A 24754-nucleotide genomic window follows, 5' to 3' on the forward strand; every position below is an offset into this window, starting at 1 on the left:
GAAATCCTGATGTGCCCCAAGTGCAAGCCTCATCTGTCACTTTAGATTTCTCAGCAGCCACGTTTTAAAGAGGAAAAAACAAGTCAAAATGTAAAATACACCTGTAATCTCAGCTACTCGGGAGGTGAGGCAGGAAAATCACTGGAACCCGGGAGGTGGAGGTTGCAGTGAGCCGAGATTGTGCCCTTGCACTCCAGCTTGGGACACAGACTCCATTTCAAAAAAAATTTTTTTAAATATGTTTTATTTAATTCAATATATCTAAAATATTTCAATATGCAATCAATACAAAAATTAATGTGATGCTACCCCAGGTGTGGTGGCTCACTCCTGTAATCCTAGCACTTTGAGAGGCCAAGGTGGGCAGATCACTTGGGGTCCGAAGTTTGAGACCAGCCTGGCCAGCATGGTGAAACACCGTCTCTACTAAAAATACAAAAAAATTAGCCGGGCGTGGTGGTGGACGCCTGTAATCTCAGCTACTCAGGAGGCTGAGGCAGGAGAATCACTGGAACCCAGAAGCCGGAGGTTGCAGTGAGCTGAAATCATGCCATTGCACTCCAGCCTGGCAACAGAGCAAGACTCGTTCCCCCAAAAAATAATAATAATGAAATGTTTTACATTATTTTTCCATAGTACGTCTTGGAAATCTGGTGTGAATTTTGCACTTAGACCACATCTCACTTCAGTCCAGGGACATTCAAATGCCCTATGCCACACACAGCAGGCTTTGTGGCTGCCGAAAGGGACGCTGAGGGGCTTGATCCAGGCAGTCAGCCCCTTCTTGGCCTTTTAGATAAAGGACTCCTCTCTCTCCAAAGTGTGAGGCCAGAGGTGAAGCACAGACAGCCATGCCCCCCTCTGTGTCCCTGTCCATTCTCCTGTTTTCTCCTGGGGCCAGGATCGCTGCCATCCGACAGAAGCATCCACAGTGACAGCTCCCCTCCGGGCCCGGGATGTTCCTGCCAGCCGCCCTGCAATCCTCATTAGAGCAGCAGGGCCTGATTTGATACGGCATGAGAAGGTCACGCCAGGAAGTCAGCTCTTGTTTTTCTTGCAGTGAATCAGTTAGCCCTTAATCTCTGGGGCGTGTGAGGGCCCCCTGCAGTGCTCATTTCCTTCCAGGAGGGATTCTGCCTGAGTGTTCCAGACCTCAGCCTCACTGCCCTCCGCCCAGGGCACCTCCCACTGCACAGCTCAGAGGCCTCCCCTGGCTGCTCCCAGTCTGGAGTCTGGAAACCTCTCCCCAGGGCCCCACTTCCAAAGACTGTCACCTCCCAGGGTAGGGTCAAGCTCAAAGATGAAGCAGCCCGGCTCAGTGGTTCATGCCTGTAATCCCAGCACTTTGGGAGGCTGAGGAGGGTGGATCACTTGAAGTCAGGAGTTCAAGACCAGCCTGGCCAACATGGTGGAACCCCATCTCTACTAAAAATACAAAAATTAACCGGGCATGGTGGTGGGCGCCTGTAATCCCAGCTACTCGAGAGGCTGAAGCAGGAGAATCGCTTGAACCCAGGAGGTGGAGGCTTACAGTGAGCTGAGATCGCATCGCTACACTCCAGCCTGGGCGACAGAGCAAGATTCCATCTCAAAAAAAAAAAAAAAAACTGGGGTCACCCCGGGGCATTCCCGGGGAGGGAAGAGGGAGGTGGGAAAGCCAAGTGCAGTGGGTGCCCGGCCCTCAGCCAGAGCCTAGGCTTAGTGACACTGAAGCCAGCCCTGGTAGCGCCTGGGGGAGGGTGTGCAGCCGGCGCCCTCACCTCTCTGAAGCTGGCCTGGGGATCCTAGGATCGGATCCCAGTGATGCTCGTCCTACTGCATCGGGCTCCGAGCCCCACACAGATGGCGCACAGAGCCCTGCACAGAGCCAGCCAGGAAGGTGGGGCGGGGAGGTGCTGCCCTGTGCAGGCTTTGTAAAGTGGGCCCTGGAATCGCAGCTGCTAGGGAGGCTGAGGCAAAATAATAGCTTGAACCTGGGAGGTGGAGGCTGCAGTGAGCCGAGATCGAGATCGTGACATCGGACTGCAGCCTGGGTGACAGAGCGAGACTCTGTCTCAAAAAAAAAGGACCTCGTGCCAGTTGTCTGGAGTGAATGTCCCCTGGCTGCCCCGTCATGTCGGTGAAGAACAGAGAGCCAGGCCCTGGGCTGGCAGGACAGCCCCTCCTCTCCTGGGGGATGGAGAGCTGGGGGTGGAGAGCGGCCCGGCCGCGGGGCCTCTGAGCTGCCTGGCGGTGCCGATTCACCGTGCGCTCCGGGGCTGGGGCCTCGCCGCTGAGCTCGCGCCTGCATGCGCGCGTCTGTCTCCAGCCTCATCTGTCCTGGCGCAGCTCCTTCCCCATCTGGGTGTGACCGCCGCTGCGCTCCCCGGGGCATGTGGGTGTAACAAGTCCAAACCTTCTGCGGGAGTCAGGCAGGCTCGGCCCCGCCCTCCAGGCTGTGCCCTTTCCTCCCAGACTGGTTGTGCAGGAGCGGGTGAGTGCGGCCGCTGTGGGTGCATGCGCGGCAGGCCTGGGGCCCGGCCACCCGCTGCCTCACCTGCAGGGAGGGGCCTCCCAGAAACTCCTTTCCCGGGTGCCCAGCCGCCCCACCTTGCCAGACTTAGCTGACCAGCCAGCAAGGACGCCCGCTGCCTCCCACCTGCCCTCCTGCCCGCCTTCGCCAGCCGAGCCCAGCCTTCGCCAGCACCTGCCTTTACGACCATGTTCAAGGGGCTGGGCAAAGGCTCCCAGGGGAAGGGGTCCCCCAAGGGATCCCCAGCCAAGGGGTCCCCTAAAGCCTCCCCCAGCAAGCACAGCCGGTGAGCGGGGCTGGGGGATGGGGAACCAGGGAGCTGGGGTGGGGGTGGTGCCAGACCCAGGTCCTTGAGACACCTGGAGGCGGCAGCCCAGAGGCCAGGACCAGCCCCATGCTGGCATTTGGTGTCCTGAGGCCAAAGGGCCCAGGAGTGAACTCTCTCCCTCCTTGCCTTGGGAGCCACAGGCCCAGGCCGAACTCCAGCCCTGGCAGGAGGTGGGGGATGGCCTGGGGCTTCCCACATTCTCTAGGGGAACCTGTGGGCCACAGATTGAGGCTGCTGAGCAGGAGAAGTGCTGGACAGGAGCCTGCACTGATGCCCTCCTCTGCCAGAGGCTGGGAGACCGGAGAGCCCAGCTGCCTTACTGCAGCTGTGCCCCAAGGCTCTACTTGGCTGGGATGACCCCTAGGGCCCGGGTGCAGGACATGAGGACTGGGGGTGGGTGGGGCCCTGGGGTAGGGACACAGAGGCTGTGCTGCCTTCTGCCTAAGCCGCAGCTTTCCCCAGAGTTCTTGTTGTGTTGAAGAGTTGGGGGTTCATGGCCGGTCACCATGGCTCACGCCTAGAATCCCTGAACTTCAGGAGGCCAATTCAGGAGGATTCCTTGAGCCCAGGAGTTTGAGACCAGCCTGGGCAACATAGGGAGATTTTGTTTCTACAAAAAAAAAACAAAACTGAAATTAAAAATAGCCAGGCATGGTGGCACATGCCTATTGCTTGAGCCCAGGAGTTTGAGGCTGCAGTGAGCCATGATCACACCACTGCACTCCCACCTGGGTGCTGGGTGACGGAGTGAGACTCTGTCTTTAAAAAACAAAAAATAGCCGGGTGCCGTGGCTCATGTCTGTAATCCTGCCACTTTAAGAGGCCAAGGTGGGTGGATCACTTGAGCCCAGGAGTTAGAGACCAGCCTGGGCAACATGATGAAACCCCATCTCTATAAGACATACAAAAATTATCTGGATGTGGTGGTGCATGCCTGTAGTCCCAGCTACTTGGGAGGCTGAGGTGAAAGATCACTTGAGCCGGGAAGTCGAAGCTGCAGGGAGCCGTGATCACTCCACTGTACTCTAGCCTGGGTGACAGAGCAAGACCCTGTCTGGTTAAAACAAAGCAAAATAGAGCTGGGCTTCCTTTCCCTGCGGGTGTGGGGCAGGGGCACTGGGCCTCCCTGGGAGCCCCCAGCTCTCTGGGGCCCAGCCCTGGCTCTCTGAGGATTGGGCGGTGTTCTCCCCACTCGTTGGCTTCAGCTGGTCTGCAGAGGCGGTGGCAGCCCGCCTGGGTCCAGGGTGTCGAGATAAGGACAGGGATGAAAGGCCGGTGTGGGAGTGGGGGCGCCCATTACCCCGATAGGGATCAGGGCACCAGCAGACACCGAGGCTGGGTGTCTGGGCGGACGGGAAAGACAGTGTTGATAAGACTCTCGGCTAACACTCTCGCTGAGTGACCTGTCCTCCCTGGGGCGCCTGAGCCCCACCCAGGGTGGAGTGTGCAGCTCCCAGCGGGAACAGCCATCCCAGGAGGCGGGACCTAAACACCAGCGCCCAGGGCCCAGCGCCTGCAGCTCCCACTGTCGGGGCAGGCTCCCGGGCAGTGCGTTCCTGGCCTGGGGCAGCTTGGTCCTCAGGGCCTGCTGGCTCTGGTTGCTGCCCCCTCACCTCAGGTGCGATCCACTCATTTGACATGAACTTATTGAACACTGACTACAGGCCAGGACTGTTCTAGGCACTGGAGATGTCGCCAGAGACAGAACCGACAGGCCCCTGCCTTCAAGGTGCCAGCCCTCTAGCGGAATAAAAACTAACACGTACTGGGTGCCTACCCTGCACCAGGCCTGCACTGGATGTTTCAGATGGATAAATATAATTAATGCTCACAATAGCCTTAAAGGATAGAGATTATTATTATCAAAATCCTGCTTTACAAGTGAGGTATCTCAGGCACAGAGAGGTTGAGTAACTTGCCCAAAGTCACACAGCATTAACTATGGAGAAAAATGAAACCAGGCTGTCTTGACCACAGAGTTCTTCCAGACTGCTGTGCCTTCACCAGCACTGCCCCTTTGCCTGGGGGGCCCATCCTTTGACCCAGTTCAGTGAAGGCTTCCCCCACGTCAGGGTGATGATCCCCATAAGGCACTGTGCTCTTGAGGCTTGGACTGCTCTGCCCTCTTTTAGGTCAGCTTGACCCCATGACCTCCGCAGAGTGAGTGCAAGCACACAGCTGGCGCTCTGTGGAGGCTGCAGGGCGAGTGCACAGAGAGAGCTCTGGGGTGGACGCCAGGCTTCCCTGACCCTGTGACCCAGAGCAAGTCAGGGCCCAATCTGGGCTTTGAACCCTCAACTCTGGAGAATGTTAGGGTGCCCAGCAGTCTCTCGTGCCTGCCCCATCCCCACTCCGACAGTGAAGGGCTCCTCTAGACCACTGCTGAGGCCTGCACTCTGGCAAAGCCCCCGGGGGGAGGAGGCGTGGGAGGACACAGGGCTGGAGTGGGCGGTGGTGGGGGTGGGGGCCTTGCTGCTGCTCCCCTACCCCAGCCAGCCCAACTGCCCGTCCCCAGGGCCCAGCCAGGCTGGCTGAGGCGGTGATTCACTGGGTCAGGGAGGGAGGCGGCAGGCGGCTGGGTGGGGTTGGGAACTCACTGCCAGCACAGTTGGCTGAGGCTGGGACACCGCGGCCACCTGCTCCCCAGCGCCACACACACCTGGGACCCTCACCTTTTGAACGTTTATTTGGGGGGGCAGTGTTAATACCCCCAACCCCAGAACTAGCTCACAGAGCCTCCTGCAGAGAGAGAGAGAGAGAGAGAGACCCCAGAGTCCGGGCAGTAAGCTGGGTTGTGGGGCAGGATGGGGTCGAGGGAGGGCAGCAGACACTACCTGGGTGGGGCACAGAGGGGCCTCTTCCACCCAGCTGCCTGCTCTCCCCTCCACCCACCAGGGCTGCCACCCAGGAGCTGGCCCTGCTCATCTCTCGCATGCAAGCTAACGCCGACCAGGTGGAGCGGGACATCCTGGCGACACAGAAGAGGCTGCAGCAGGTGAGGCCAGGTGGCAGGTGGCAGGCTGTGGGCAGGCTGGGTGGCATGGGAGGCCCATCATCAAGCCTGGCACTCCCTGAGTGGCCCCTGGTGATGGTGAAGATGGGACAGGCAACCCTGGTCTGCACCACCCATCCCCTAACACACGGTGGAGAGAGGGCTCAGCTTCCTTCTTTGCTGGGCTCCCTTGTGTCCTTGTCACCTGCTCCATGGATGCCCTGGGCCTGACCTGTGGCTGGCATGGGCCTCGAGGTTGGCCAGCGTAGCTGGGGTCCCAAAGGAGGGGCTCAGGCCCACAGTGAGGGGCAGCAGGGGTGTGGGGGCACGGGGCCCTGGCGAGTCTGCCCATCCCCTGCCCACAGGACCGGCTGAACAGCGAGCAGAGCCAAGCCCTGCAGCACCAGCAAGAGACGGGCCGCAGCCTGAAGGAGGCCGAGGTGCTGCTCAAGGACCTCTTCCTGGATGTGGACAAGGCCCGGCGGCTCAAGCACCCACAGGCCGAGGAGATCGAGAAGGAGTGAGTGGGGCTGCGGCAGGGCTGGGGGTCCCCGGGGAGGACCCAGGCCCAGCGCTGACCTGCCAGCCACCTTCTTGACAGCATCAAGCAGCTGCACGAGCGGGTGACCCAAGAGTGTGCAGAGTACCGAGCCCTGTATGAGAAGATGGTGCTGCCCCCCAATGTGGGACCCAGGGTCGACTGGGCACGGGTGCTGGAGCAGAAACAGGTCAGGAGCTCAAAGTCACACCCCTGTGTGACAAGAAGGTGATACAGAGCTGCATTTAATCCAGGACTTGAACCTGGTTGGCTCAGGGGTCCGGGCAGGGAGACAGCAGAGCAGACAGTGCAGTCAGGGAAGACGTCCTGCAGGAGGAGGCACATGAAGAGAACTCAGAGCCGGGAAACAGCTCGGGTGGGTCAGGGTGAAGTAGTGAGGACAGGACATTCCAGAAAGAAGGATCAAAGGCTCCTGACGGGAGGAAGCCTGGGGTTCTACGGGAAGTGGGGATTTCTGGGCAGGTAGGCAGAGCCAGGTCATGGGGCATTCTCATCCCTGGGTGAGGAGTTGTGCTTTGGTGCCACACAGAAGGAGTGTCATGATGATAATACAGGGGCAGTGGGGAAGGGCCTGGGTGGAGCAGGGCGTGCTGAGGGCCCCAGAGCTTGGCTGGAGGTGTCCAGGCAGGAAACACTGAGGCTGGGTCACAGACAAGGAAGGATGGAGCTGGGAGACTTCTCAGAGCCTGAGCCCAGCGTCTGGGAACCAGTGGGATTCAGAGGCCACTCCAGAATGGCATTGCCCCTGGATGAGCAGGGCATGCACCCGGGCTGCTCCCAGGCTCGTCCACCCTCTGCCCAAATGACCAAGTCCACTTCTGCACGTGGGAGGCATGTGCGGTTCTGGCTCCCCACCTGGGTCCTGTGGGGACTGAGCCGCAGTCTCTCCTGCAGAAGCAGGTCTTTGCAGGCCAGTACGGGCCAGGGATCGCAGAGCTGGAGCAGCAGATTGCAGAGCACAACATCCTGCAGAAGGAGATCGAGGCCTACGGGCAGCAGCTGCGGAGCCTCATCGGGCCGGTGGGTGAGCCCACCCGGATGTCACATCCCAGCCCAGCCCCAGCCCGTTTCCCCAGTCAGAGCCAGAGCTAGATTGGCTGGGCCCTGGGCATAGGGGTGGGTAGGTATGGCTGGCCCAGATCGTAGGTGCTGTCTCCTTGCACCCCGCCTCTCACGGGCCTGTTTCTCCCCTTGGTCGAGGCAGGATGCAGCCACCGTCCGGAGCCAATACCGAGACCTACTGGTGAGCAGGAGGGAGGGTTGTGCCGGGTGGCTGCGGGTGGGCGCCGGTGGCCTGCCGGACCCTGCACATGGGGCCAGTGTTCCTGAGCTCCGCCCGATGGCGCCTTTTGGCCCCCTCCCTTTCTCCCCACCCTGCGGCTGGCACCGGGTCCTGAACACAGAAGGCGGTGTCGTGGCGCGGGCAGAGCCTGGGCAGCCTGTACACGCACCTGCAGCGCTGCACGCGGCAGCTGAGCGCCCTGGGGGAGCAGCAGCGCCGCATCCTGCAGCAGGACTGGAGCGACCTCATGGCCGACCCCGCGGGCGTGCGGCGGGAGTATGAGGTCGGCGGGGAGAGGTTGGGGCCGGGTGGGGGTGGCCATGGCCATCCTGGTCCTCACCGCCGCTCCCCACCGGACTCGCCCCCAGCACTTTAAGCAGTATGAGCTGCTGAGCCAGGAGCAGAGCGTGAACCAGCTGGAGGACGACGGCGAGCGCATGGTGGAGCTGCGGCACCCGGCAGTGGGGCCCATCCAGGTGCGCTGAGCGCAGGGCGAAGTGAGAAGGGACGTGTGAAGGAGGGAAGGTGGGATGGAGCGGGGGAGGAGCGTGGTCCGAGGGCTCCATGCTGCGGTCCCCAGGCCCACCAGGAGGCCCTGAAGACGGAGTGGCAGAACTTCCTGAACCTGTGCATCTGCCAGGAGGCCCAGCTGCAGCACGTGGAGGACTACCGCCGGGTAAGCCCTCGGGCAGGCGGCAGGGGGGCAGGGGCGGGCACCAGGGGCAGGAGGTCCCACAGCACACCTGCCACGGGAGAGGCACCGCACCTCCAAACTAGACAGAGCTGGCAGGGCACAGTGGCTCACGCCTGTAATCCCAGCACTTCGGGAGGCCGAGGGTGGCGGATCACTTGAGGTCAGGAGTTCGAGATCAGCCTGGCCAACATGGTGAAACCCCACCTCTACTAAAAATACAGAAATTACCCAGACTTGGTGGCACGTGCCTGTAGACCCAGCTACTCAGGAGGCTGAGGCAGGAGAATCGCTTGAACCCAGAAGGTGGAGGTTGCAGTGAGCTGAGATTGGGCCACTGCACTCCAGCCTGGGCGACAGAGAGAGGCTCCGTCTCAGAAATGAAATAAAATAGAGCTGTGTGGTTGCCACTGGGTCCCAGAGGGAAAGTGAAGGCATGGGTACATTCTCAATAGGGTGAAGCCATCCCCAGGGGGGTGAAAATTGGTTCTTAAGGGCAGAAAAATATCTTAACTCTTTTTATGCATGAAGTAAAGAGTCACGTACAGTACCTAAGCTGTATATAGCATATCTGTGGTATTAAATGTCATGGGGGCCAGGTGTGGTGGCTCCTACCTGTAATCCCAGCACTTTGGGAGGCGGAGCCAGGAGAATTGCTTGAGCCCAGTAGTTCCAGACCAGCATGGGCAACATAGCAAGACCCTGTCTCTATACAAATAAATAAATCTCTATAAAAATAAATAAATAAAAACTTACAGAGATGGGGGGGGAAATTAAGAAAAGATATCTTAAAAGGCTCTTTAGGAAAACTGTAATGAAAAAAGGGGTTGAGAAACCCCGATATAATATGCAACTGGGATTTGGGGGCAGGTGATGTTTCATACCTTTTCCTATAGAACAAGTTGTGATCACACGCATTGATGATAATTCTGTAAAAGCACCTGGGATGTTTCTCTAGAGCACATTCCCAGCTTCTTCTCCAGGGCTGGGGCAAGTGCTGCCCCATCCTCTCCGTCCCAGCAAGAAAGACTTCAGGTGCTGAAGGGAGGCAAGTGGGGGTGCCCTTCATTTGCGCAGGAGGGACAAAGGTCAAGTGTTCCCGGGTAGGAAAAAAAGACCGACCAGAATAGGGGAAAGTGATGCTTCAGGTTTATCTGCTTTAGCTTTATCTGGTTTAGGTCTCGCTGGTTTAGGTTTAGCTGGTTTGGCCTTATCTGGTTTAGGTTTAGCTGGTTTAGCTTTATCTGGTTTAGGTTTCGCTGGTTTAGATTTAGTTGGTCTGGCTTTATCTGGTTTAGGTTTAGTTGGTTTATGTTTATGTGGTGTTTAGCTGGTTTGTGCTTAGCTGCTTTAGTTTTAGCTGGTTTAGGTTTAGCTGGTTTAGCTTTATCTGATTTAGGTTTAGTTGGTTTACATTCATGTGGTGTTTAGCTGGTTTGTGTTTAGCTGGTTTAGGTTTAGCTGGCTTAGGTTCAGCTGATTTAGGTTTAGCTGGCTTAGGGTGAGCTGGTTTAGTTTTGCTGGTTTTTGTTTATCTGGTTTGTGTTTAGCTGGTTTGTATTTAGCTGGGTTAGGTTTAGTTTAGGTTTAGCTGGCTTATGTTTAGCTGGTTTAGGTTTAGCTGATTTGTATTTAGCTGGTTTAGGTTTAGCTAGTTTAGGTTTAGCTGGTTTTTGTTTAGCTGGTTTAGATTTAGCTGGTTTAAGTTTAGCTAGTTTTGTTTAGCTGGTTTAGGTTCATCTGGTTTAGATTTAGCTGGCTTAGGGTGAGTGAGCTGGTTTAGTTTAGCTGGTTTATGTTTATCTGGTTTGTGTTTAGCTGGTTTGTACTTAGCTGGTTTAGGTTTAGCTTTGTGTTTAGCTGGTTTAGGTTTAACTGGTTTAGGTTTAGCTAATTTAGGTTTAGAAAGTTTAGGTTTAGCTGGTTTAGGTTTAGCTGGTTTAGGGTTAGCTGGTTGAGGGTTAGCTGGTTTGTGTTTAGCTGGTTTAGGCTTAACTGGTTTGTGTTTAGCTGGTTTAGGTTTAACTGGTTTAGGTTTAGATAGTTTAGGTTTAGCTGGCTTAGGGTTAGCTGGTTTAGGGTTATCTGGTTTAGGTTTAGCTGGTTTGTGTTTAGCTAGTTTAGGCTTAACTGGTTTGTGTTTAGCTGGTTTAGGTTTAGCTGGTTTAGGTTTAGATTGATTGGCTCGTTTAGGGTTAGCTGGTTTAGGTTTAGCTGGTTTGTGTTTAGCTGGTTTAGGCTTAACTGGTTTGTGTTTAGCTGGTTTGTGTTTAGCTGGTTTAGGGTTAGCTGGTTTAGGTTTAACTGGTTTGTGTTTAGCTGGTTTAGGCTTAACTGGTTTGTGTTTAGCTGGTTTAGGTTTAACCGGTTTAGGTTTAGATAGTTTAGGTTTAGCTGGTTTAGGGTTAGCTGGTTGAGGGTTAGCTGGTTTGTGTTTAGCTGATTTAGGTTTAGCTGGTTTAGGGTTAGCTGGTTTGTGTTTAGCTGATTTAGGTTTAGCTGGTTTAGGTTTAGCTGTTTTTGGGTTAGCTGGTTGAGGGTTAGCTGGTTTGTGTTTAGCTGGTTTAGGGTTAGCTGACTTAGGTTCAGCTGGTTTGTGAGGTCAGTGGGCAGCAGGTTGCCCCAGGATCTGCCCTTGACCACCCAGCGACCTCAGTTCCAGGAAGAGGCCGACTCAGTCAGCCAGACCCTGGCGAAGCTCAACTCCAACTTGGATGCCAAGTACAGCCCTGCACCTGGGGGCCCCCCTAGCACCCCATCAGAGCTACTGCGACAGCTGGAGGTGAGACAACCCTGCCAGGCCATGTGCACCCCACTTCTGGGAATTGGGTCTGTCCATCTTTCTGAGCCTCACCCCATCTGCCTCAGTACCTAGTCCTGTCCCAAGCCCTGGCCTGGGCGCTCGTTGGGGGTCTGCCCTAGCAGAAGGCTGGCCAGGTACCAGCAAGCCCCTCCCATCTCTGGACATCAGTTTCCTCATTTGTAGCAGGACAAGGGCAGCCTGGGAGAGCTCCGAGGCCCCTCTAGCCTCTGCTCGAAGGCCTGGGTGGTGCTGTGCTGTCCCACTCCCTGCAACCAGCAGATCCCAGGATTCCAGGCCCCCAGAGAGGAGTTCCTTTTACTTTGCTGACTTAGAGACCCCTGCCTTCATGAAGGCCAGCCCCTGGTCCTTTTGAAGGACGGGTATGGGGCGGCCAGCCTCCAATGCAGCCTGGCCTGAGTCCCCACTGCCTGGGCTCCCGGCAGGTAGAGGAGAAACAGCTGGCTGTCACTGAGAGGGCCACTGAAGACCTGCAGCGGCGAAGCCAGGAGGTGGCCCCTCTGCCACAGCGAAGACACCCGCCCCAGCAGCCCCTGCGCGTGGACAGCATCTGTGACTGGGACTCAGGAGAAGTGTGAACTCTCCCACCCCACCCCTGCCACCATCCAGCCCCACCCAGCCCAGCCCCTCCCCTGGCCAGTCCCATCCCTGTTCAGCCCCAGCCGCCTCCTGCGCCTGCCTCGGCCCTGCTCCTTCCCTTGACCCAGACCCTCCCTCTCCAAATCTTGTCCTGCTTCTTCCCCACCCCAGCACCTCCTGCCCCTACTCCTGTCCCTATTCAGCTGCTGTCCCACCTGTCTCTGTCCCCAATCCCTACTCTGCCCTGGCCTTGGCCCCCTCTCCAGCCCCTGCCCCTGAGCCTGAAGGAACCGCTCCCCATCTGTGCCCCCAGGTGCAGCTTCTGCGGGGTGAGCGGTGTAAGCTGATGGACAACACTGACCCGCACACCTGGGTCGTGCAGGGCCCTGGTGGGGAGACCAAGCGTGCCCCTGCTGCCTGCCTCTGCATCCCAGCACCGGACCCTGAAGCCGTGGCCAGGGCCTCCCGGTAGGTCTGCCTAGGGATAGAAACTCAGGGACAGGCTGTGGGCAGACCAGGCCTGCCCTGTGCTATCCAAGGCCATGGCCCGGCAAGCAGACCCCTGCTCAAGGGCCAGCCTTCACTGGAGCTGTGTCTACTGGTGGTGGGGAGGGAGAGAGGCAGAGTGGGGACGTCCTTCTCCAATCTCCTCCTCGTTCTAGGCTGGCCTCAGAGCTGCAGGCCGTGAAGCAGAAATTGGCCACCGTCCAGAGCCGCCTGAAGGCCAGTGCTGCGGAGTCTGTTCGGCCCAGCCAACAGGGTATCCAGGGCACCTGGGGAGGGGTGGCTGTGGGGCTGGAGGGAGTCTGTGATGGGCAGGGGGTAGCCTTGAGTTAGGGACCACCACTCTGGGGATTTCCTCTCTGGGGTGGCCCTGTCCATTCCCTCCACCTACCCCCACAGGACCCTCTGTGGGCACCTGGTGGGGGCACCCATCTGGCAGTCAGGAGATAGGCCCTGGGCCCTCACCAGCACCTCTGTCCCTAGCTCCATCTGGCTCGGCCCCAGCCAACCCACAGGCCCAGAAGCTCCTGACACAGATGACCCGCCTGGATGGGGACCTGGGGCAGATAGAGAGGCAGGTGCTGGCCTGGGCACGGGCCCCGCTGAGCCGCACCACACCCCTGGAGGACCTGGAGGGCCGCATCCACAGCCACGAGGTGGGTGAGCGGCGGGCAAGGGCAGCTGGGATGAGACGCACCTGGTCCCTGGTGCTCTCACTTGAGGGAGGTGAGGCAAGTGCAGGAGCAGCTGGTTTAGGTTTAGTGGTTTATATTCAGCTGGTTTAGGTTTAGTGGTTTATATTCAGCTGGTTTAGGTTTGGTGGTTTGTATTTAGCTGGTTGAGGTTTAGGTGGGACAGAGGTACAGAAGGGCATGGACGGACCCGGGCTCAGATAAGCTAGTTCCCTTCCTGGCTCCTCCACTGATCAACTCTGTGATCTTGGACTACAGAACCTCTCTGGGCCTCAGTTTCCTCATCCCTGAAGCAGACGTAATAATGCCCAGCTCACCTGATCATTCAGGAAGGTTCCAGTAGGGCCCAATGTCAATACCCCCAGGAGGCGTTCTGGCGAAGCTCCTGAAATAGCAAGGGAGCCTGGAGAACCTTAGGAAGAGATGTCCCCTGGCTGCAAGGGGGGGGCCCCTCCTGGGGAGGTGGTGGCGTTGTGTAAACGCCTTACCCAAAACCTGCAAGTTCTCTGCCAGGTGGACGCAGTGCTAAAAGTGAAAACCGCCTTTCCCACATCGGGCCGCAGTCTGGGTTATCTTTCCAAACCAGTTTCTTTTTCTTTCTTGAGATAGTCTCTCTCCATCACCCAGGCTGGAGTGCAGTGGTGCAATCTCAGCTCACTGCAACCTCCGCCTCCCAGGTTCAAGTGATTCTCCTGCCTCAGCCTCACGAGTAGCTGGGATTACAGGCGCCCGCCACCACGCCCAGCTAATTTTTTGTATTTTTAGTAGAAACAGGGTTTCACCATGTTGGCCAGGCTGGTCTGGAACTCCTGACCTCAAGTGATCCACCCACCTCAGCCTCCCAAAGTGCTGGGATTATAGGCGTGAGCCACCGTGCCCGGCCTGTTTTTTTTTTTCTGAGATGAGGTCTCACTCTGTCACCCAGGCTGGAGGGCAATGGTGCACAGCAGTGTGATGTCAGCTCACTGCAACCTCTACCTCCCAGCCTTGAGTGGTCCTCCCACCTCAGCCTCCCGAGTAGGTAGGACCACAGGAGGGACACATGGAGCCCAGCTAATTGTTTTGGTAGAGATGGGGTTTTGCCACGTTGCCCAGGTTGGTCTTGAACTCCTGAGCTTGAGCAATCCTCCTGCCTCAGCCTCCCAAAGTGCTAGGATTATAGGCATGAGCCACTGCACCTGGCCCTATTATTTCGAGATGGGGTCTTGCTCTGTTGCCCAGGCTGGAGGGCAGTGGCACGATCAAGGCTCACGGCAGCCTCAACCTCCTGGTCTCAAACAGTTCCCCTCTCCCATCCTCCCAGGAAGCTGGGTTCTTAGGTTTTGAAGTCACAGCATCTGCCACGTCAGTGTGGTGGTCCAGCAGAAGCCGAGTTAGACTGGGTGGTGGGCGGCGCCTGGTGCAGAGTTGACACTGCCCAGTGATGGATAGAGCAGAAGCGTGAACGGCTGATGACAGAATGAGGGCAGCGGTCCCCGGTAGGCAGACCCAGGGCTTTGGCTGGAGCGACAGGGCCAGGGGACCTGAAGGTCTTGTGGTCAGGACAGTGACATGAAGATGACTGTACGTAACTGTGCCTGGTGCTCTCCGCTGAGCTCGGGACACAGGCTCTGTGTCATCCTATCAATCATTTTTTTTTTTTTTTGAGATGGAGTCTTGTCCTGTCACCCAGACTGGAGTGCAATGGCGTGCACTCTGCCTCTCAGGTTTAAACTATTCTCTTGACTCAGCTTCCCAAGTATCTGGGATTACAGGAACCCGCCACCATGCCCAACTAATTTTTGAATTTTTAGTAAAGACAGGGTTTCACCATGTTGGCCAGGCTGGTCTCGAACTCCTGACCTCCTGATCACTCACCTCAGCCTCCCAAAGTGCTGGGATTACAGGTGTGAGCCACTGCACCTGGCCAATCATTCTTTTACATTTATTTATTCTTTTGAGATGGCATCTTGCTCTTGTCGCCAGGCTGGAGTGCAGTGGCATGATCTCAGCTTGCTGCAACCCCCACCTTCTGGGGTTCAAGCAATTCTCCTGCCTCAGCCTCCTGAGTAGCTGAGATTATAGGTGCACGCCACTGTGGCCGGCTAATTTTTGTATTTTCAGTGGAAACAGGGTCTTGCCATGTTGGCCAGACTGGTCTCAAACTCCTGACCTCAAGCAATCCACTTGCCTCGGCCTCCCAAAGTGCTGGGATTACAGGTGTGAGCCATTGTGCCCAGCCCCACCTATCAATCATTCCGTAGATGAGGAGACTGAGGGTCAGAGAGGCTGATCTGCCCTAGGTCATCCACAAAGGTACAAGTGGGGCCGGGACTGAACGCAGTTCTCTGGACTGAGCCCAAGTATGTACCCACCACACTCTGTGGCCTCCGTTAGGGTAACTCTGTGGCACAGAGTTAGGGTATCCTGGTAGAAGAGTTGGGCGGAACCCATCTACCCAGAGATCCTTGACCCTGCCAATCTCCAGGGCATAGCCCAGCGCCTGCAGAGCTTGGGAGCGGAGAAGGAGACAGCCCAGAAGGAGTGCGAGGCATTTCTGTCCACACGGCCCGTGGGTCCCGCTGCCCTGCAGCTGCCTGTGGCTCTCAACAGCGTGAAGAACAGGTTCAGTGACGTGCAGGTTCTGTGCAGCCTCTACGGGGAGAAGTGAGTGCTCTGGGGACAGGGCAGCCGGGCAGGGCAGCAGCGTGTGGCTCGGGGAGTGTCTGAGCCTTGCCTCCTGTGCGGCAGAGCCAAGGCTGCCCTGGGTCTGGAGCGGCAGATCCGGGATGCAGACAGGGTCATCCAAGGCCTCGAGGCCACCCTGGTGCAGGAGGCCCCCATCCCTGCTGAACCAGGGGCGCTGCAGGAGAGGGTCAGTGAGCTGCAGGTAAGGGGCTGACCGGGGCCTCTGGTGGGAGGGGGCACAGCTGATCCAGCATTTGGGAGCAGGTGGGGTGGACACGGCGCTTCCCCAACCACGAGGGTGCACGGTTGCATCCGCTCCTCCCGTAGCGCCAGCGGAGGGAGCTGCTGGATCAGCAGGCCTGTGTGCTGGGGCTGCACCGTGCGCTGAAGGCCACCGAGCACGCGTGCGCCGCACTGCAGAACAACTTCCAGGAGTTCTGCCAAGACCTGCCTCGCCAGCAGCGCCAGGTGCGAGTCCTTACCGACCGCTACCACGCCGCAGGGGACCAGCTGGACCTTCGGTGAGCGTCTGGGTGCTCGGGGCACAGGGTGTGGGCTGGTGCAGAGCCAGGCACTGCTGCCTACAAGCTGTGTGATCCTGGGCTGGTGCCTTCACGTCTCTGAAGCTGCTTCCTCGGCTCTAAAATGGAATAACAACAGCACTTGCCTCCCAGGGTGGTGCCTGGCAGAGACTGGCCCATCTCTGAATCCCCAGCTCAGGGTCAGGGAGTGGGGATCTGCAGAGCAGGCTGCTCAGCCACCTGACCTGCCCTAGGAGGCTCCCACCTGCCTCCCTGTGCACCCGCCCCTGTCCCCAGAGGGCAGGTCTCACCTCTGTTCTGGGCCTTGTCCTCCTGCAGGGAAAAGATGGTGCAGGATGCCGCCCTCACCTACCAGCAGTTCAAGAACTACAAGGATAACCTGAGCTCCTGGCTGGAGCACCTGCCCCACGGCCACTCGCGGCCCAGCGACGGCCCCAGCCAGATAGCCTACAAGCTGCAGGCGCAGAAGGTGAGGCAGGGCGGGGACAGCTGCATGTGCCCATGTTGCCCCCTAGTGGCCAAAGCTCAGAAGAGCTCTAAGGGTCTTCGAAGCCCAGGCCACGAGGCCTTGGGCCCCTTCCCTGGCCTCCAGCTGAAATGCTCCACTTTGCCCACTGACAGGGCCAGCCCATTGCTGCATGGCCCAACTGGGGCAGTTGGATTTACAAGCTCAGGCCACAGAGCCCTAAGGGTTCTGGCCACTACTGCATCTTGCTCATACTCATCAAGCCCCTGCTATGTACCAGGCCATGGGTTCACTAGGGCACAACCCTGTGCCCAGGCAGCTCCCAGCCTGGTGGGGGAGGTGTATGATGTGGATAAGCGTTGGTGAGAGAAGCCAGCGTGCTGGGGTACCCCCAGGCTGGACACCCGTGTGGGTCAGGGCCGGTCGTGTGGGAGGAAGCCAGGGTAGCCGGGGCAGGGATGAAGTGTCCCACACAGAGGACATGGCAGTCAGGGGAAAGGACAGGGACTCGGCTGAGGGTGACCAGATGGGCAGACCACACAGGCCCTTCTGGCACAGGACCCAGGCTGCACGTTCTCCTGCGGCCCCTGGGAGCTGCTGGGGAGGGGGTGCTTCCAGACTGGTGTTTAGAAGCTGGCTCTGGCTGCCAGGTAGGGGACAGCTAACAGGGTGGGAGTGAGGACACTGAGGCCTGTGCCGATCCAGGGTGGAAATCCAGGTGAGAGAGGGTGGGGGCCTGGGCAGGGAAGGGACCATGGCACAGGGCGAGGTGGGCAGGTCTGAGACAGAGACCGAAGAATTAGGTGGACTTGGTGACAGCATGAAGGGGACATTGAGTGGGACAGGGCCCAGTGGTGTCCAGGGTGCTATTGGGGACAACTGGGAAGAGGGGGTGCCCCCACCTGAGGCAGGAACACAGGGAGCAGAGCATATTTGGGGAGATGAATGGGACCAGCTGGGTCTTGCTGAAATGGGGTGGCCAGGACAGCCAGCGCAGCCAGGGAGGTGGAGGGAGCTGGGGCTGGGGGCTCCCCTAGAAGCTTGTGGAAGCAAAGATGGGTCTGGGACTGCCGGAAAATGAGAATATCTGGGGAGACAGTAGGGAGTTGACATTGGGAAGGAGGCCTGGGACAGATTCTCAGCCCTGGCTGCAAACTAGAATCTCCCAGGGAGCTTTCAAAACATTCTCAGGCCAGGACCCCTCCCAGACCGAATACGTTGGATTATTGTGGTCAGAACATCAGTATATTCAGTTCCCAGGTGAATAAAAGTGGGCATCCTGGGTTAAGAACTTTCAAATTGGAGCCGTGATTCTCAAAGGGTGGCCCCTGGAGGAGCTGTAGCAGCATCGCCTGGGGACTTGTCAGAAATGTGAACTATTGGCGGGGCTCACACCTGTAATCCCAGCACTTAGGGAGGCCGAAGTGGGTGGATCACCTGAGATCAGGAGTTTGAGACCAACCTGGCCAACATGGTGAAACCCCATGTCTACTAAAATTAGCCTGGCATGGTGATGGGCACCCGTAATCCCAGCTACTCGGGAGGCTGAGGCGTGAGAACCGCTTGAACCTGGGAAGCTGCAGTGAGCTGAGTCACACACTCCAACCTGGGCAACAGAGTGAGATTCAGTCTCAAAAAAAAAAAAGGAAGGAAGAAGAAAGAGATTCTGCCAAGGTGCCTAAGAGAAGAAGGAGGGAAGACAGAGAATGATGTCAGGGAAAGGAGGAAGTCTGGCCCGGATCTCGCTCCCTGCCCTTCCTGACTCTGGGAGGCAGCGCTGGCTGACTGTGGCCCTGCAGGCACTGGCTGGAGGAGAGTCAGGGTGAGTGGCATTTCCTGGCCTCCTGACTCTGGCTTCTTCCCTGGCAGAGGCTGATGCAGGAGATCCAGAGCCGAGAGCGTGACAGGACCATGGCATCCCGCCTCTCCCAGGCCCTGCAGGCGGCGCTCCAGGTAAGCAGCTTGCCTTCAGCTTGTCCCTCTCCATGTGTCTCCCACCTCCCTCTTCCAGCCCTGTCCCCCACACCCAGCTTCCCCCACTATCTGCCAGCCTGCTGTCCCTCCCTCCCTGCTCAGGACTATGAGCTGCAGGCAGACACCTACCGCTGCTCCCTGGAGCCCACCCTGGCAGTGTTAGCCCCCAAGAGACCCCGAGTGGCTCCCCTGCAGGAGAGCATCCAGACCCAGGTGAGATGGGACCTGGGGGCACACTGGACCTTGGCATCAGCCCTGCAGGCCCCAAGGCAGGAGCTGACTCCACCCTTCCTCTCTCCCCGGGCCCTCTCCAGGAGAAGAACCTTGCAAAGGCCTATACAGAGGTTGCAGCAGCACAGCAGCAGCAGCTGCAGCAGCTGGAGTTTGCTAGAAAAATGCTGGAGAAGGTATGTGGACAACACGTACACCTTTCTCACAACAGCCAGGAATAACCAGGAATGCCACTCTGCCCCCGCAATGCCAGGCCGTCACCCTGGCAGTCTCCCTTCCTCCTCTCCCTGCTGCCTGCTGCCCCTGGGCAGCCCTGGCTGCTGGAAGCGGGTGCAGCTCCTGGTCACCCAGTTTTCTCTCCAGCAGCTTTTACAGACTGGTGTCCATCCCAGTGTTAGGCGCTACAGATGGCATTCGGTGTGGTCACAGCTTGGCCAGTGGACAGCCCTTCAGTGGGACAGGACCTCTAACCCCAGAGAGCAGAGACAAATCCCATAGAGCCTTCAGCCTTAACCCAGCCACCTGGCTCTCCACCCTCGTCATACACAGCCTTGAGCCAGAATGTCTCCAGGACGCCTGGTGACTTGCCAGCTTTTCTGTTATGCTCAGCCATAGTCACGGTCCCTAGATGGAAGGGGAAAGGGTAGAGGTTTGGGAGGGACAGGGAGAACCTGTCCTATTTGCACTTTTTTTTTTTGAGACAGAGTCTTGCTCTATTGCCAAGGCTGGAGTACAGTGGCGCAATCTCAGCTCACTGCAACCTCTGCCTCTCCAGTTCAAGCAATTCTCCTGCCTCGGCCTCCTGAGTAGCTGGGATTATAGGCATGCATCACCATGCCCAGCTAATTTTTAGTATTTTTAGTAGAGATGGGGTTTCACTATGTTGATCAGGCTGGTCTCAAACTCCTGACTTCAGCTGATCTGTCCGCCTCGGCCTCCCAAAGTGCTGGGATTACAGGCATGAGCCACCACACCCCGCCCCTATTTGCACCACTTTCTTTCTTTTTTGAGATGGAGTCCCGCTCTGCCGTCCAGGCTAGAGTGCAGTAGTGTGATCTCCCCTCACTGCAACTTCTGCCTCCTGGGTTCAAGCAATTCTCCTGCCTCAGACTCCCAAGTAGCTGGGATTACAGGCACGCACCATCATGCCCAGCTGATTTTTGTATTTTTAGTAGAGACAAGGTTTCACCATGTTGGCCAGGCTGGTCTCCATCCCTGACCTCGTGATCAGCCCACCTTGGCCTCCCAAAGTGATGGGATTACAGGTGTGAGCCCTGGCACGCAGTCCCTATTTGCACTTTCTAATGCGAACCAGGCCTGCACACTGCCTTGGGTACTAACATTGTTGCACTGACTGGGTCTTCTCAAAATCCTATATCCAAGCATCTTAGGTCTTCAGCTCCACCTCTGAGGACCCACTGGGGAGTCTCAGGAAGCAGGGAGGGGTCTTTGATCGCAGGAAAAACATGGGCTCCTGTCTCAACTGCCCATCCCCCATGCTCTACCTTCTTCCTCTCTGCAGAAGGAGCTCAGTGAGGATATCCAGGGGACCCATGATGCAAAGCAGGGGTCCAAGAGCCCTGCCCAAGCAGGGAGAGAGTCAGAGGCCCTGAAGGCCCAGCTGGAAGAGGAGAGGAAGCGGGTGGCCCAGGTGCAGCACGAGCTGGAGGAGCAGAGGAGCCAGCTGCTGCAGCTGAGGACCCAACGGCCTTTGGAGAGGCTGGAGGAAAAGGAAGTAGTGGAGTTCTACCGGGACCCCCAGCTGGAAGGCAGCCTGTCCAGGGCGAAGGCTCAGGTGGAGGAGGAGGGCAAGCGGCGGGCCGGCCTGCAGGCAGACCTGGAAGTGGCAGCCCAGAAGGTTGTGCAGCTGGAGAGCAAGAGGAAGACCATGCAGCCTCATCTGCTGACCAAGGAGGTCACCCAGGTGGAGAGGGACCCCGGCCTGGACAGCCAGGCAGCCCAGCTCAGGGTCCAGATCCAGCAACTCCGCGGGGAGGATGCTGTCGTCTCAGCCCGACTGGAAGGGCTGAAGAAGGAGCTACTGGCCCTTGAGAAGAGGGAGGTGGACGTGAAGGAGAAGGTCGTGGTGAAAGAGGTGGTCAAGGTGGAGAAGGATCTGGAGATGCTCAAGGCAGCCCAGACTCTGAGGCTGCAGCTTGAGGAGGATGCTGCACGGAGGAAGGGGGTGGAGGAGGCTGTGGCCAAGCTACGGGCACGCATCCAAGACCTGGAGCGGGCTATCAGCGCGGTGGAGCCCAAGGTCATCGTGAAGGAGGTGAAGAAGGTGGAGCAGGACCCAGGCCTCCTCCAGGAGTCCTCCAGGCTGAAGAGCCTCCTCGAGGAGGAGAGGAGCAAGAACGCGATGCTGGCCAGAGAGCTGAGCGACCTGCACAGCAAGTACAGCGTGGTGGAGAAGCAGAGGCCCAAGGTGCAGCTCCAGGAGCGCGTCCTCGAGGTCTTCCAGGTGGATCCGGAGACAGAGCAGGAGATCACCCGGCTCAGGGCCAAGCTGCAGGAGACAGCGGGCAAGAGGAGCAGTGTGGAGAGGGAGGTGGAGAAGCTGCTGCCTGACCTGGAGGTCCTGCGGGCCCAGAAGCCGACGGTGGAGTATAAGGAGGTGACCCAGGAGGTGGTGCGGCACGAGAGGAGCCCCGAGGTGCTGCGCGAGATCGACCGGCTCAAGGCTCAGCTCAACGAGCTGGTCAACAGCCACGGGCGCTCCCAGGAGCAGCTCATCCGCCTGCAGGGCGAGCGTGACGAGTGGAGGCGTGAGCGGGCCAAGGTGGAGACAAAGACGGTGAGCAAGGAGGTGGTGCGTCATGAGAAGGATCCAGTGCTGGAGAAGGAGGCAGAGCGGCTCCGCCAGGAGGTGCGGGAGGCGGCCCAGAAGAGGCGGCTGGCAGAGGACGTGGTGTACGAGCTGCAGAGCAAGCGGCTGTTGCTGGAGAGGAGGAAGCCCGAGGAGAAGGTGGTGGTGCAGGAGGTCGTGGTCACCCAGAAGGATCCCAAGCTGCGAGAGGAGCACAGCCGGCTGAGCCGGAGCCTGGATGAGGAGGTGGGCCGGCGGCGGCAGCTGGAGCTTGAGGTGCAGCAGCTGCGGGCAGGCGTGGAGGAGCAGGAGGGCCTGCTCAGCTTCCAGGAGGACCGCAGCAAGAAGCTGGCTGTGGAGAGGGAGCTGCGGCAGCTGACCTTGAGGATCCAGGAGCTTGAGAAGCGGCCTCCCACGGTGCAGGAGAAGATCATCATGGAGGAAGTGGTCAAGCTGGAGAAGGACCCGGACCTGGAGAAGTCCACGGACGCCCTGCGGCGGGACCTGGACCAGGAGAAGGCCCAGGCAAAGGAGCTGCATCGGGAGTGCAAGAACCTGCAGGTCCAGATCGACGTTCTCCAGAAAGCCAAATCGCAGAAGACCATCTACAAGGAAGTGATCCGGGTACAGAAGGACCGCGTGCTGGAGGATGAGCGGGCCCGCGTGTGGGAGATGCTCAACCGCGAGCGCACAGCCCGGCAGGCCCGGGAGGAGGAGGCACGGCGCCTGCGGGAGCGCATTGACCGGGCGGAGGCGCTGGAGAGGACCTGGTCCCAGGAGGAGGCCGAGCTGCAGAGGGCCCGGGACCAGGCTGACCAGGAGCGTGGGCGGCTGCAGCAGGAGCTGCGGGCTCTGGAGAGGCAGAAGCAGCAGCAGATGCTGCAACTGCAGGAGGAGTCGAAGCTACTCAGCCAGAAGACAGAGAGCGAGCGGCAGAAGGCAGCCCAGCGGGGCCAGGAGCTCTCACGGCTTGAGACGGCCATCCTCCATGAAAAAGACCAGATCTATGATAAGGAGCGGACCCTCCGGGACCTCCACGCCAAGGTGAGCCGGGAGGAGCTCAGCCAGGAGACCCAGACACGGGAGACCAACCTTTCCACCAAGATCTCCATCCTGGAACCCGAGACAGGGAAGGACATGTCCCCGTACGAGGCCTACAAGAGCGGCATCATCGACAGGGGCCAGTACCTGCAGCTGCAGGAGCTCGAGTGCGACTGGGAGGAGGTCACCACCTCGGGGCCCTGTGGGGAGGAGTCTGTGCTCCTGGACCGCAAGAGCGGGAAACAGTACTCCATCGAGGCTGCACTCCGCTGCCGGCGCATCTCCAAGGAGGAGTACCACCTGTACAAGGACGGCCACCTGCCCATCTCCGAGTTTGCGCTGCTCGTGGCTGGAGAGACCAAGCCAAGCTCCTCACTCTCCATCGGCTCCATCATCTCCAAGTCCCCACTTGCCTCCCCGGCCCCCCAGAGTGCCAGTTTCTTCTCTCCCAGCTTCTCTCTTGGGCTCAGTGATGACAGCTTCCCCATCGCTGGAATCTACGACACAACCACGGACAACAAGTGCAGCATCAAGACGGCCATGGCCAAGAACATGCTGGACCCCATCACCGGGCAGAAGCTGCTGGAGGCCCAGGCGGCCACAGGGGGCATCGTGGACCTGCTCAGCCGCGAGCGATACTCCGTGCACAAGGCCATGGAGAGGGGCCTGATTGAGAATACCTCCACGCAGAGGTTGCTCAATGCCCAGAAGGCCTTCACTGGCATCGAGGACCCCGTCACCAAGAAAAGGCTGTCGGTGGGCGAGGCCGTCCAGAAGGGCTGGATGCCCCGGGAGAGCGTGCTCCCACACCTGCAGGTGCAGCACCTGACCGGGGGGCTTATCGACCCCAAGAGGACAGGCCGCATCCCCATCCAGCAGGCCCTCCTCTCCGGGATGATCAGTGAAGAGCTGGCCCAGCTCCTGCAGGACGAGTCCAACTACGAGAAGGATTTGACAGACCCCATCTCCAAGGAACGGCTGAGCTACAAGGAGGCCATGGGCCGCTGCTGCAAGGACCCTCTGAGCGGCCTGCTGCTCCTGCCCGCGGCGCTGGAGGGATGCCGCTGCTACCGCTTGGCCTCCCCCACTGTCCCACGCTCCCTGTGCTGACACAGGCCAGGCAGCCGGTAGGTGAATGTGTGTGTTGGGGCGGGCAGAATACCCCTTGCCTCAGAGTATCCTCATCCCCAGCAGTGGGTCTTCCTGTTGACCGCTGTTTTTTATTATTTTACTACCATGATGTTGGGCTCCCTCCCCTAACCTTGGTGACCGATCCATCCCCAGACCAGGACAGCAGCAGCTCAGTCCTTCCTCCCTCCGTGTCCACCCGGTGATCCCAATAAACGAATTCTCCCTGTGCCACATGGTGTCCCGTTCATTCATGTTTTGGAGCACAGGATCCACGCATCTGGGGGATGAGTACAAGGACAGTGTTGCTCAAGTCCTTTCCGGGTGGATGTGCCCAACCCGCCTGCCTGGGAAATGGGCATCCTCGGAAGCCTGTGCCTCCTTGGGTGCTGGGCAGGGATGTGGTGGCAGGTCACAGAAAGAGATGATGGTTTAAAATCACTCGAGGCCGGGCGAGGTGGCTCATGCTTGTAATCCCAGCACTTTGGGAGGCTGAGGTGGGCGGATCACGAGGTCAGAAGTTTGAGACCAGTCTGACCAATATGGTGAAACCGCATCTCTACTAAAAATACAAAAATCAGCCAGTTGTGATGGCATGCACCTGTAACCCCAACTACTTGGAAGGCTGAGGCAGGAGAATCGCTTGAACCCGGGAGGCAGAGGTTGAAGTGAGCCAAGATGATGCCACTGCACTCTAGCCTAGGCAACAGAGTGAGACTCCATCTCAAAAAAAAAAAAAAAAAGAAAAATCACTAAAGGAGGATAATTGGGTTATTTGTAACTCAGAGAAAGGATAAATGCTTGAGGGAATGGATATCCCATTTACCCTGATGTGATTATTACGCATTGGATGCCTGTATCAAAATATCTCATGCATCCCATAAATGCATACGCCTACTATGTACCCACAAAAGTTAAAAATTGAAAGGGATCATG

General features: G+C 58.3%; 1 protein-coding gene across 1 annotated transcript; it reads left to right on the forward strand.

Annotated features, from left to right (window-relative positions):
* Nucleotides 1-2452: 2452 nt before the first annotated feature.
* Nucleotides 2453-24052, forward strand: EVPL (envoplakin). The gene is made up of 22 exons (XM_032241618.1): nt 2453-2798; nt 5736-5835; nt 6198-6352; nt 6434-6560; nt 7286-7411; nt 7596-7634; nt 7795-7956; nt 8042-8149; nt 8254-8349; nt 11021-11146; nt 11611-11757; nt 12078-12232; nt 12427-12524; nt 12752-12924; nt 15428-15606; nt 15691-15829; nt 15955-16148; nt 16488-16638; nt 18505-18588; nt 18712-18822; nt 18924-19016; nt 20363-24052. Exons 1-22 carry the CDS (start codon nt 2701-2703, stop codon nt 23798-23800), a joined length of 6099 nt encoding a protein of 2032 aa, XP_032097509.1. The 5' UTR covers nt 2453-2700; the 3' UTR covers nt 23801-24052.
* Nucleotides 24053-24754: the final 702 nt, after the last annotated feature.

This window comes from Sapajus apella, unplaced genomic scaffold, assembly GCF_009761245.1.
Source record: "Sapajus apella isolate SASKATOON/1434 unplaced genomic scaffold, GSC_monkey_1.0 scaffold48, whole genome shotgun sequence".
NCBI lineage: Eukaryota > Metazoa > Chordata > Mammalia > Primates > Cebidae > Sapajus > Sapajus apella.

Bases quoted from the DNA above. Each gene is read 5' to 3' on its own strand.
- EVPL (XM_032241618.1), top strand. From the start codon at position 2,701: ATGTTCAAGGGGCTGGGCAAAGGCTCCCAGGGGAAGGGGTCCCCCAAG. The intron at 7,635-7,794 runs GTGAGCAGGAGG...TCCTGAACACAG, and splicing joins GCCAATACCGAGACCTACTG to AAGGCGGTGTCGTGGCGCGG. The intron at 15,830-15,954 runs GTAAGGGGCTGA...CTCCTCCCGTAG, and splicing joins AGAGGGTCAGTGAGCTGCAG to CGCCAGCGGAGGGAGCTGCT.